The following is a 13151-nucleotide window of genomic DNA, read 5'->3' as shown; positions in this document are numbered from 1 at the left end:
ATCCCCCTCATTTTTGTGGATGAGATCGAAAATCTCAAAACGTGAATAACTCTTGATCTAAATCAGTCCGTCCAATTCTAACCAAAGATGACGTTTTTGACGGCCCATCGCGGTCCCGTCGCTAGTCGCGTTAGAAGTAATCATACCTCCCGTTGTTGTCGATGCCCTCGGGAGCAAAAAGAGGAAGAAAAAAACAAAAGACAGCTGCATTTTTCATATTACAAGATACATTAATTGAAATCCTATTGCATTATCGCTAGGCTGAGAGAAGAGATCCCACTTTTTCCCACTTTTTATAGAACTTATCCTCTTGTAGTCTAAGTATGAATGTTAGTTTTTCCATAACATACAGTTCCTCAGTAATGGCCATCCAATGTTCTTTCGCTGGTGGGTCCTGTTGGTACCAGCGTCGTGTGATCGCTTTCTTACTTGTCGCTAAGAGGATATTGATTAAACTCTTCAGGGATATTTCCCAGCAATAAGAAGGAACAAGTCAGAGGTATCTCAAAACACAGAATGGTCCCCACTCCTAATTTCTGATACCGATATATCGATATATGCGGTCGTGGAATTAATACATTATGAGTAATTGTATTGTGATTCCCCGCTGGATGCCTTCATAAATGTAAGGTTTTCCAAATCAAAAGAATCATTGTCATAAATTCAGGAGAAATTTAAATTAATTATAACCAATAAATTAAAACCGATGACGATATTTTCCGATATTACATTTGTATGCAAATATCGGCCGATAATATCGGGAAACTATGATGACTAAAACTACAGTATGACTTTTAGTCAACAATTTAGTCAACAAATAAAATATAAAGTAGACTAAAATGGAGACTATTGGAGAAGAGATCCAGTAGAACAGTCATTGTATGTAGTTGTAGAACTTCAGCACTGATCTAAGTAAAAATCATGCATTACTTACTTAGTAATATAATTGAAGTTATGAACTTAAACAAATACATTGGACATGAAAAAGTAATACAATGGGCTCAGTAATTAAAATGTGCTTAAAGTAGCTATAAGCAATAATATGACCTTTTTTTTTTTACCTTTCAGCAATGAGTAAAACGCTCCCAAAAAACGTAGTCTCTGTGACACATCTAGGGGCCACAATCTGCATTCAAAGATGTCCCTAGAAGCTTTTGTCATTGGTCGAAAAAAAACCTGGTCGCAATGACTAACCAATCAGGAAGTAGACAGGCAAATCGACCAATGAAAAAGCTTCTAGGAAAATCTTTTGAATGCCCAGATTGGGGCCCCTAGATGTGTTGCAGAGACTACATTTTTTTGGGGAGCGTTTTACTCATTGCTGGCTGTCTGAATACCAAGAAAAAGGTCATTAAAATGTTGACATATTGCTTATAGCAGCTTTAAGGGCCTTGCAAACGTGAAGCGAGGAACGCAGACGTAAAAAAAAAAAAAGCTAAACAGAATCCAGGTCTGGTGAGTCGCGGGCGTGTGCCCGTAACGAACACGCGCGCAACAAATTCACGGGACCGTGCTCACGTAAATACACTTAAGTTGTCGCTTTGCAAGGCCCTTTAAGCTTTGTATTGTGTGCGTTGTCTAGGTGTACAGTAGTCCCTGACCGTAGCTCTTATTCTGTGTTTTCTAGGTGTCGTTCCTGACGGTACGTATGAAGTGTGTTCCAGAACTACGGGCCAGCCGTCTGCAGGCGAGTTCCTTCCTTCCCACAAACTCTCACCTCCCCAAGTGATGCTCTATGTCTGTGCATTATCAATCAGGGACGTGCACAGCGTGTTAGAGAGGCAGCTGGGGGCTGAAATCCCGTAAAGAGGGCACTTTTGGACAAAAAATAGCAGATTTACAAGCACTCTGTGCCCCGCTATGAGCTTGTAGATCTGCTATTTTTCAATAGCTAAAGCACGACATAATGCTTAAAACACCAAAAAGGTGTCCAGAATGGGTTTTAACGTCCTCTTTGTGTCTCCTCTGCGGGCCGGCAGAGAGCAGCAGCGCGGGCACGTGGACCCTCAACGTCCTGTGGAAGATGTGCGGCATCGACGTCCACATGGACCCCAACATCGGCAAGCGCCTCAACGCCCTGGGCAACACGCTCACCTCGCTGACGGGCGAGGAGGACATCGACGACATCGCCGACCTCAACTCCGTCAACATCGCCGACCTCTCGGACGAGGACGAGGCGGGCAGCATGTCGCCCACCATCCACGCGGTCAGTCAACGGGGGGGTGTTTGGGATGAATTTAGGGACGATTTTAACAATTGCGTTTTCTTAAACGGTTCCCTTTAAAGGAGAATTCCATGCTAGAAGGCTTTCGTACCTTTTATTTGTAGTTGTTACGTCCCCACCAAAGGGGTCCGGGTGTTATTTTGTGCAAATGTGCATTATTGACTATTTCCCCTAATATAAGCCCTCAATGGGGGTTGGGTTTTTGTGCTAATTCGCTTATTTCCATCGAAATTAGTAGTAAAGTTTGCCGCTTGGGATACTATTTACATTATGAAGAGAAGAATATATTAAAAAAAAATGATTTTTGAGCGATGGAAATACACGAACACCTCAATGCCTCATTCAATTCAATGCAATTCAATTCATTGAGGGCTTATATTAGGGGAAATAGACAATAATGCGTGTTTGCACAAAATAACACCTGGACCTCTTTGGTGGGGATGTAACAACTGCAAATAAAGGTCAGAAAGCCTTCTAGCATGGAATTATCCTTTAACTATATAGACGCCACCTACCACTAGGGGGCGCTGTTACCCAGTGCCACAGAAATGTACGACATGGGCAGATATCTTCAGCTCTTGTTGGCCGACCGTTTGAAGCGGATGTAGAAGTCGGCCATTTTGTGCTGTGCTACTGGCTGTGTCGTGTGGCTCCGGATCGGTGTTGTTGTGTTATTGTACCTCGAATTAAGTTCTATAAAGCTTCGAATATCGCCGGTTATCTCATTATGAGCCATAAAGGCAATAAAGTCCACGTGCACGTGAACGGAGGATTTTGGCTACAATTAACTTAAAATAAATTATTTAAACAACACGTCCTTAAATATTCTCGAAACGCCCCGATTTTATTGACATGAAGAACCGGAGTACGACCAAACAATGTATGGAAAGCCAATAAGAAAGACTTTTCCCCCCGCCCGCCTCGCTGCCTGTCATGTCCACATGCACTTGCACACACGCCCGCGCGCGCATGTATTCTGTGACTAAAGTCGACTAAAACTAGACTAACACGAAGACATTCCAGGTGACTAAAATGTGACTAAAACTATAATAGAAATTTGCTGCCAAAAACAACACTGGACTCCCGAAAATGTTGAATAAGCGCTCTATAGCCTGTAGGTCTGATCCAGATCTGCAATCTTATCTGAATGACTCTTAAAGCACTTGTTTAAATGGGTGAATGATTAAGCAACTTAGCCTATAGACCATTTGCAGACCGCGGCCATGTTTGAGTTTGGAAGCACTCGTTTTCAGTAAAGCAATGTCCTGCTGCCTCTTGCATTATGTGCTAATTCAAAACAGGTGGTACGCAGGGCAGTTGAGTGATATCTAACGAGCACTTCCAAACTCCAGAAGAATCACCTGCAAGGACACAAAGTAGCTCATAACATGCAAACAGTGGATTTTTATGAAACAAACATAGAATAGAAAGATACAGTAGATAGAAATAGATAGAAAGAGAATAATTCAAGCTTTTCCGTACAGCTGCAATGTTGGTGAGTTTGACGTTGTTTAATACTCGGATGGACTTTTCTGTTTGGATGAATGGGCTGCCATTGGAAGTTGCACCTAGGTAGCACCTTGCCATTAACTTATATGGTAAGATGGCCGGCTTGGCCGCTGTCTGCATATGGAGAATAACATTGCGAATCGGCTATATGCTTGTCATTGTCACTTGGAAGTAAAATAGGCGCGCATGTCCATGTATGCCTTCATGAATATTTATATTTTAGGGGGATTATGTATTTGTGTGTTAGATATACAGTACATTTTGGAGTGGATACAGTACATGTGTCCAGATGCATGTCTAGTCTAGCGATGGAACAAACGGGTGTAGACAAATCCTGACGTGAGGTGTGAGCGCGCCACATGCTCAAGTCAAAGCCACGATAGAATGACAAATGCCGGCAACTGCTGCGAACTCTCCCCCCCTCAACAAGTTGAGAAAACAGGCTTGAAAGGTTCACTTATGTGGTCCCTAACATTACACCTAGCTACATGTTTAAGCATTTATTTCATATTTACATGTCGATTTCAGCTCTGACATTTATTTCAGACATGCTCTAGTATGTGAAGAGTCTGACTGTGCTATAAAAAGCACAAAAAGTTTTTCTCCTCTGGTGAAAAGCTGTAATTTGGCAGTCTCTCAGTCAAATCTGGTCACATTATGTTCAGAAGCATCCACCATAAATTCTTAACTGGTTCAGTCCATCCGACGTGTGGGCACGTCATAAGCAATCCAACCGATGTCCTACCGCATTTTCAATGATATCAAACGAGAGAAGGGTATTCAGATTATTTTTTTTTCACCATACTCTTTGCTTTTCGTTCATCCGCGGTCCCGGTCACTTCCTAGTCCTACCGCTGCAGAATGAATGCCTCGTATATCTGCTAATCTAGGGCGCTCTCCGTGGTTTTGACCAGATGGATATACTAACTAGGCTCTTCATTTCTGACTTCTCACCTGCCTCTCGTTCAAAAATATGAACGCGAGAGATGATGGAGCGATATTATGGAAACGAGAGCAAGGTAAGCAAGCAGAAATATGTCTCCGCTTTACAGAGTAAAAGCGGCCATGTCTTCCCGGCACCCCCGAGCTTCTATTTTGAAGGAATCCCGGCGCTGATTGTGTTAATATTTTAGTTATAGTTCAGTGCAGAACAGCAGGAACAATAACACCAAAACATCATGATTGTACACATTTTTGTTTAGGAAACTGTATTATTCTTTCACACATGTTTTACAGATCGCACACTCACATTAGGGACTATAATACCAAATTGTTTTCAGTTTTAGAGATCTCTTCAGTTATTTTAATGCATCGGGGACCGGTTGTTTGCAGTGCTCCGAGGGCCAGTTCAGCCCACGGCTGACTTTCAGGAGGCGTCTGGTAAACCACATCCTGGGCCTGAGCCCCAGGCCGCAGAGCGTCTCGTGCGCCCCCGCCGCCGACTACCTCAACTCTCCCAGCAGCCCGCCGGGCAGCGGCCGGGCTCCGAGACCCCTCTCCTGGGCATGCGTATGTAGTTGCCCCCCCCCCCCCACCCTACACCCCCACCCCACTGAGCATTTTCCAGGCTATTGGATGTCTACAGTGATGTTCTAACTGGTCTAGAAATTTAAGTTTTTTTAAAGTGGTTTAGGCTTAGATTAGGCGTTGAAACAACGTTTTTTCCAACAGATATAGACGGTCTATTTATAGACGTAAAAAAAAAACAGCTAATCAACGTCTAAGCCAGGGGTGGGCAACTTCGACGATGGAGGGCCACTATGTTTCCACACTCGGCAAAAATAGCCGATCTACAAGCTCAAAACGCGTCGCAATCGGCTATTTTTGCTATATTCGAATTGAAATCTTGATTTATTGTTTTTGCTATTTTTGAATTGGAATCCTGAAAATGTACCTTTTTTATGTCATTTCAAATGCCTTTAATGATGCGTGTGTTGAGCGTTGAGCTACTAAATCTAGACTGAAGTAATTAAAGCGGGTCAGGTTTGCATGTTGTGGAATTGTAAACGGCTGAAACCAATATTATTATATCAGTATTCTGACATTAACCTGAGGGCCACGTTAAGTGAAGGTGGGGGCCGCATGTGGCCCCCGGGGGCCGCCAGTTGCCCACCCCTGGTCTAAGCTAAGCATATAAAACATTTTAGACCAGTTATAGCCTAGACGACTAATAGCCGACTATTGCTCAGTGGGACCCCACTAACTCATATGGCTCTTTTTTCCACTACAAAGGGGGGGTAACCTTAGAACCCGAAACGGCTATTTCCGCTATTTTAGGAACACATTATTATCTAGGCCCATTTAGACGATTCTAGGACGATTCTACAAATGCCTTCTAAATCCTGACCGATTTCTGAAAACCCCATGTTTCTATGTCAGTGGTTCTCAAACAGTTTCATGTCAAGGGACCCCCAAGATTACATGTATTTGGCCTCCGACCCCCCCCCCCCCCATCTGAAAATAAGTAGTTCCAGGGACCCCCCTCCCCAGAAGCAAAGATTTGAGTTAAAAACGTTCGCTCAGGAAGAATATATATTCAAAGATTTTTCAAAAATATCAGATCTACAAGCTCGTAGCGCGGCACTCGGTGCCGCGCTATGAGCTTGTAGATCTGCTATTTTTCAATAGCTAAAGTATAGCATAATGCTTAAAACACCAAAAGGGGTTCCCGCCCAGAATGGGCTAGTATAATTATATATAAACTCAGTCCTCCTGGTCTTCCAGAACTCGGTGTTAGTACTTGTCAAAATTAGTTTTTCTGAGAACCTTCTGTTGAAACTTGAGCATGGGAAGGAACAAAATGCCGAACCCGTGGAATACATTTCACAGCACGGTTGGTCTTGTAGTGGGGGGAAAAAAGAGCCATTTTGATTATCCTGCTAGCTGGGGACCACAGAATCACTTTCCAGGGTGCACTCCTGTCCCTCTTGACAGCGGAAGGCCGTGGATTCCACGATGCTGAGCGACCGCTGTTTCATTTTCAAATTGATTCATACCCACAGCAAAGGTGGTCAATGGTGTCATTTAAGGCTGATTTATGCTTAGTTGTGTTGCTAGTGCTTGTGCGCCGAAAATAGCCAATCTGCAAGCTCACAGTCTGTCCCGCTGCGAAGCATCGATTCCGGCACGCAAGTAAGCATAAAAGCACCTCTTTTTTTTGTGTGTGTGATTTTTAACTCTTGTTAGTGGTGGCTGAAAATGAAATCGGTTCCAGGAGCAAACTTGAGTTCCTCTTTCATTTAATTAATCACTGTGCAAAAATGCGAATCATTGTTCACTTGAGAAGGTCTCAACTTGCTAAGTATGTGAACTTGTTTTGAAGGGAGTGGTGGTGGTGGAGGTGGTGGTTTTGTTATTCATTTAAATAGTTCTCTTCTTGAAAAAAAATTGAAAAGTGTGTGAAAAGTGCCTGGTTTGTGGGTCAGATTCCGTTATAAACCTGATTTTGTGTTTTAAATTGCGTCTGGTGCAACAATCATGAAAAAAAAAAAGAGATGATCATTAAGCTCGAAAGTGGAAGTGTTGGTTGATATATCTCCGTGGTTCTCAAACAGGGGTCCTGCAGGGACCCTCAAGGCTTCCTCGAGGGGGTTCCAAATGGACCCTCAAGGCTTCCTCGAGGGGGTTCCAAATGGACCCTCAAGGCTTCCTCGAGGGGGTTCCAAATGGACCCTCAAGGCTTCCTCGAGGGGGTTCCAAATGGACCCTCAAGGCTTCCTCGAGGGGGTTCCAAATGGACCCTCACAGGTCCGTAACTCTTGAGAGCGTACAAACCAAATGGACCCCGGGTTCCATTTTGCACGCTCTCAGAGTTATGGAAAGTCTTTGAAATGAAAAGAAGAAAAAAAAACATAAAAATAAGTTTGAGAATCACTGGCATAGATTGTTTTGGAGGTGGTTTTCAGCTGTCGGTGGTCTTCCGTGTTCCCAGGAGAGCGTGGACCCCAGGCGACAGCTGGCAGCGGGGACCCAGGCGGTGGACGCGCGCGGCAGGAAGTTCACCAAGAGGCTGGTGGACATCCGGGAGCTCAACGAGCAGGCCAAGGTCATCGATGACCTCAAGTATGACGACCTTTTCACTCACCGAGAGCTTGTCTTGTTCATGTCGGGTGGCTTGTTTGATTGCGCAGACAATTGCTTTTCCTGCATGGCGGAAATCTATAATGATAGCTTTATTGGTATTAGTTTCTCGTAAAAAAAAACTGCCTATTTGTCAGTACGTGTTCCTACAGTTAAAATGTTAAATGGTGGCTTTATATAGCGCCTTTTATCCAAGATGCTTTACCATGTGCATTATTTACATTCATACATCGATGGCGGAGGAAACCATGCAAGGCACCACCAACCTGGAGCAGTTCTAGGCCAGTCAATCTAAAATAAAATCGAGTCATAGCCATTTGCCCAAATGTGATGACCTCATCACATTTGTTTTTTTACACTGTCTCTCTTGCTCTCTCTCTCTCTCCCCCCTCTCTCTCTCTCCCTCTCTCTCTCTCTCTCTCTCTCAGGAAGCTGGGTGCTAGTGAGGGGACCATTAACCAGGAGATCCAGCGCTACCAGCAGCTGGAGTCTGTGGCCGTCAACGACATCAGGAGGGACGTCAGGAAGAAGCTGCGGCGCTCCAGCATGAGGGTGAGAAGCAGCACCGATTGAAGGTGGATTCAGACCTGATGTCGAAATGGAAAAAAAGAGTATTCTGAAAGAATATCTATTCAAAGATCTGTGCCGCATTTTCACGATTTTTCAAAAATAGCAGACCTACAAGCTCGTAGTGCGCTATGAGCTTGTAGATCTGCTATTTTTCAACAGCTAAAGTATAACATAATGCTTAGTTAAAACACCAAAAGGGGTTCCCGTTCAGAATGGGTTAAAACGTATTTATTTATTGTGCATTGTTGCACATAGCCAAAATGCATTCATAATATTAGGCCTGCCTATCCTTTCGGTTTCAGCCGCCTAAATAATAGGCTAAATAAATTTGGGAACAAAGTTTGAGCACCATAAGTTATAGCAACATACTTCTTTTCTTCTTCTTTTTTTTTTTTTTTTTTCTTTTAGGTCTCAGGCCTCATCAGGTCTTAATGTGATGAACATTTTCTGAAAGTGTACGCCGGCCACTCATTGTGCTCTGCTGTTTCTTAGGCGGCCTCGCTCAAGGACAAGTGGGGCCTGGGCTACAAACCCAGCTATAACCGCTCCAAGAGCATCTCCACAGCCGCAGGGCGCCCCCCTGTCAAGAGACTGGATCGACAGAGGTACGTTTCAATCAATCAATCAATCAATCAATCAATCAATCAATCAATCAATCAATCAGATTTCATTGTCACTTCCACAATATACACTGTGCATACAGGGGAGCAACATACCGTTCTCCACAACTCATGATGCTTCACCTGTGGGGGGTATTTATATGCAAATATCATGACCAATGGCATTGCAAGACTAAACAATGAACATCAATGATGATGTTTAGGTGAAAAAAGAATAGAAAAAAAAAAATTAAGTGATTAATTAAAATAAAAATGTTACCGAGAAGCATCGTTGGGTCTTACAGGGTTAAAAACAATAGACAATAGAAAAAGAAAGGGTTGGATAAAGTGTTTGTTCAAGTGAAGACGTGCTGGTCTTCGCCGTGTGATAGGAAAGCACAGTATAGTGTCACACTGCGTGCAATTTTGCAGCGCAGACTTCTTACCGTAGCCTGGCCACTTTCGTTTGGCGTTTCACTTGTGGCCACGTAAGAAGTTGTCCAACTGTTGTGAAGAATTGTTGCAGTCGGAGTTGTGAGTGCGAACATGCAAGGTAGGGCTTGGAATGCGCGGAAGGACGTGGGCGGGGCTCCCGAGGCTCTGCGCAATTACAATTTAGGCATTTAGCAGACGCTCTTAATCCAGAGCGACTTACATTAGGCAGAAACAAAAGTATGGGAATACATCACATATATAAAATGCATTTATCAAGAAACATGCGTAAGCTAAGAACGTAACTAGAACATATCTATATAATGACACTATACATATTAACTATACATATATACTATACTATGCTACTATGATGTGCTATGACTATATACAATGCAATTATTGTGCTGTCTACATGACATGCTATAAGTCTGTTTCAAATGCTATCTAAGCAATGAACGTATATAGCAGATCTACAAGCTTGTAGGTCTGCTACGTGCTAGGTCTTTGCAATGTGACGCTGAAGTTTACATTTGTAATATTAGATTGCGTTACCCAACGCTGGTCCTCATTGGTGATGTGGTGTGTGTCAGTTACCCAACGCTGGTCCTCATTGGTCATGTGGTGTGTGTCAGTTACCCAACGCTGGTCCTCATTGGTGATGGGGTGTGTGTCAGTTACCCAACGCTGGTCCTCATTGGTGATGGGGTGTGTGTCAGTTACCCAACGCTGGTCCTCATTGGTGATGTGGTGTGTGTCAGTTACCCAACGCTGGTCCTCATTGGTGATGTGGTGTGTGTCAGTTACCCAACACTGGTCCTCATTGGTCATGTGGTGTGTGTCAGTTACCCAACACTGGTCCTCATTGGTGATGTGGTGTGTGTCAGTTACCCAACGCTGGTCCTCATTGGTCATGTGGTGTGTGTCAGTTACCCAACACTGGTCCTCATTGGTGATGTGGTGTGTGTCAGTTACCCAACACTGGTCCTCATTGGTGATGTGGTGTGTGTCAGTTACCCAACACTGGTCCTCATTGGTGATGTGGTGTGTGTCAGTTACCCAACACTGGTCCTCATTGGTGATGTGGTGTGTGTCAGTTACCCAACACTGGTCCTCATCGGTGAGTGGTGTGTGTCAGTTACCCAACACTGGTCCTCATTGGTGATGTGGTGTGTGTCAGTTACCCAACACTGGTCCTCATCGGTGAGTGGTGTGTGTCAGTTACCCAACACTGGTCCTCATTGGTGATGTGGTGTGTGTCAGTTACCCAACACTGGTCCTCATTGGTGATGTGGTGTGTGTCAGTTACCCAACACTGGTCCTCATCGGTGAGTGGTGTGTGTCAGTTACCCAACACTGGTCCTCATTGGTCATGTGGTGTGTGTCAGTTACCCAACACTGGTCCTCATTGGTGATGTGGTGTGTGTCAGTTACCCAACACTGGTCCTCATTGGTCATGTGGTGTGTGTCAGTTACCCAACACTGGTCCTCATCGGTGATGTGGTGTGTGTCAGTTACCCAACACTGGTCCTCATCAGTGAGTGGTGTGTGTCAGTTACCCAACACTGGTCCTCATCGGCGAGTGGTGTGTGTCAGTTACCCAACACTGGTCCTCATTGGTCATGTGGTGTGTGTGTGTCAGTTACCCAACACTGGTCCTCATTGGTCATGTGGTGTGTGTCAGTTCCTAACACTGGTCCTCATGGGTCATGTGGTGTGTGTGTCAGTTACCCAACACTGGTCCTCATTGGTCATGTGGTGTGTGTCAGTTCCTAACACTGGTCCTCATGGGTCATGTGGTGTGTGTGTCAGTTACCCAACACTGGTCCTCATTGGTCATGTGGTGTGTGTCAGTTCCTAACACTGGTCCTCATTGGTCATGTGGTGTGTGTCAGTTCCTAACACTGGTCCTCATTGGTCATGTGGTGTGTGTCAGTTCCTAACACTGGTCCTCATTGGTCATGTGGTGTGTGTCAGTTCCTAACACTGGTCCTCATTGGTCATGTGGTGTGTCAGTTCCTAACACTGGTCCTCATTGGTCATGTGGTGTGTGTCAGTTACCCAACACTGGTCCTCATTGGTGATGTGCTGTGTGTCAGTTACCCAACACTGGTCCTCATTGGTGATGTGGTGTGTGTCAGTTACCCAACACTGGTCCTCATTGGTGATGTGGTGTGTGTCAGTTACCCAACACTGGTCCTCATTGGTCATGTGGTGTGTGTCAGTTACCAACACTGGTCCTCATTGGTCATGTGGTGTGTGTCAGTTACCCAACACTGGTCCTCATTGGTGATGTGGTGTGTGTCAGTTACCCAACACTGGTCCTCATTGGTGATGTGGTGTGTGTCAGTTACCCAACGCTGGTCCTCATTGGTCATGTGGTGTGTGTCAGTTACCCAACACTGGTCCTCATCGGTGAGTGGTGTGTGTCAGTTACCCAACACTGGTCCTCATTGGTCATGTGGTGTGTGTCAGTTACCCAACACTGGTCCTCATTGGTCATGTGGTGTGTGTCAGTTACCCAACACTGGTCCTCATTGGTCATGTGGTGTGTGTCAGTTACCTAACACTGGTCCTCATTGGTCATGTGGTGTGTGTCAGTTACCTAACACTGGTCCTCATTGGTCATGTGGTGTGTGTCAGTTACCTAACACTGGTCCTCATTGGTCATGTGGTGTGTGTCAGTTCCTAACACTGGTCCTCATTGGTCATGTGGTGTGTCAGTTCCTAACACTGGTCCTCATTGGTCATGTGGTGTGTGTCAGTTACCCAACACTGGTCCTCATTGGTGATGTGGTGTGTGTCAGTTCCTAACACTGGTCCTCATTGGTCATGTGGTGTGTGTCAGTTACCCAACGCTGGTCCTCATTGGTCATGTGGTGTGTGTCAGTTACCCAACACTGGTCCTCATTGGTCATGTGGTGTGTGTCAGTTACCCAACACTGGTCCTCATTGGTCATGTGGTGTGTGTCAGTTCCTAACACTGGTCCTCATTGGTGATGTGGTGTGTGTCAGTTACCAACACTGGTCCTCATTGGTCATGTGGTGTGTGTCAGTTCCTAACACTGGTCCTCATTGGTGAGTGGTGTGTGTCAGTTACCCAACACTGGTCCTCATTGGTCATGTGGTGTGTGTCAGTTCCTAACACTGGTCCTCATTGGTCATGTGGTGTGTGTCAGTTCCTAACACTGGTCCTCATTGGTCATGTGGTGTGTGTCAGTTCCTAACACTGGTCCTCATTGGTCATGTGGTGTGTGTCAGTTCCTAACACTGGTCCTCATTGGTCATGTGGTGTGTGTCAGTTCCTAACACTGGTCCTCATTGGTCATGTGGTGTGTGTCAGTTCCTAACACTGGTCCTCATTGGTCATGTGGTGTGTGTCAGTTCCTAACACTGGTCCTCATTGGTGATGTGGTGTGTGTCAGTTCCAGACTAGGAGACGTGGATGACTTGGCAGATATCCGCGTGGACGCAGCCTCCCCCGGTCCCAGAGTCACCTTCAACATCCAGGACACGGTAATTCACTCTCATACGCGTGCGCACACACAGACACACGCTCACACACGCACGCGTGCTGACATGCGCGCGCACACACGCTCACACTAAAGAGTCTCAGTGCCATAATGTGTTCTCTAGATTTCAACAATGTACGCCATGCGTTATTTATGTTTAACCACTCCAACCCTATTTAAAAGAAATGTTTGCACCTATTCTGATTATTCAAATGTATTATTATT

General features: G+C 44.9%; 1 protein-coding gene across 1 annotated transcript in view; it reads left to right on the top strand.

Annotated features, from left to right (window-relative positions):
• kiaa1109 (KIAA1109) overlaps positions 1-13151 on the top strand; it is a 196760-nt gene that overhangs the window by 130441 nt on the left and 53168 nt on the right. The window contains 6 exon segments of the mRNA XM_079528812.1: positions 1628-1687; positions 1980-2206; positions 7665-7795; positions 8242-8365; positions 8876-8988; positions 12840-12930. Coding sequence (XP_079384938.1) covers positions 1628-1687; positions 1980-2206; positions 7665-7795; positions 8242-8365; positions 8876-8988; positions 12840-12930 — 746 coding nt within the window.

Source organism: Electrona antarctica, assembly GCF_951216825.1.
Source record: "Electrona antarctica genome assembly, chromosome: 18".
Classification (NCBI taxonomy): domain Eukaryota; kingdom Metazoa; phylum Chordata; class Actinopteri; order Myctophiformes; family Myctophidae; genus Electrona; species Electrona antarctica.
The sequence above is the reverse complement of the archived record's forward strand: the minus strand, read 5'-3'. Positions and strand labels throughout refer to the sequence as shown.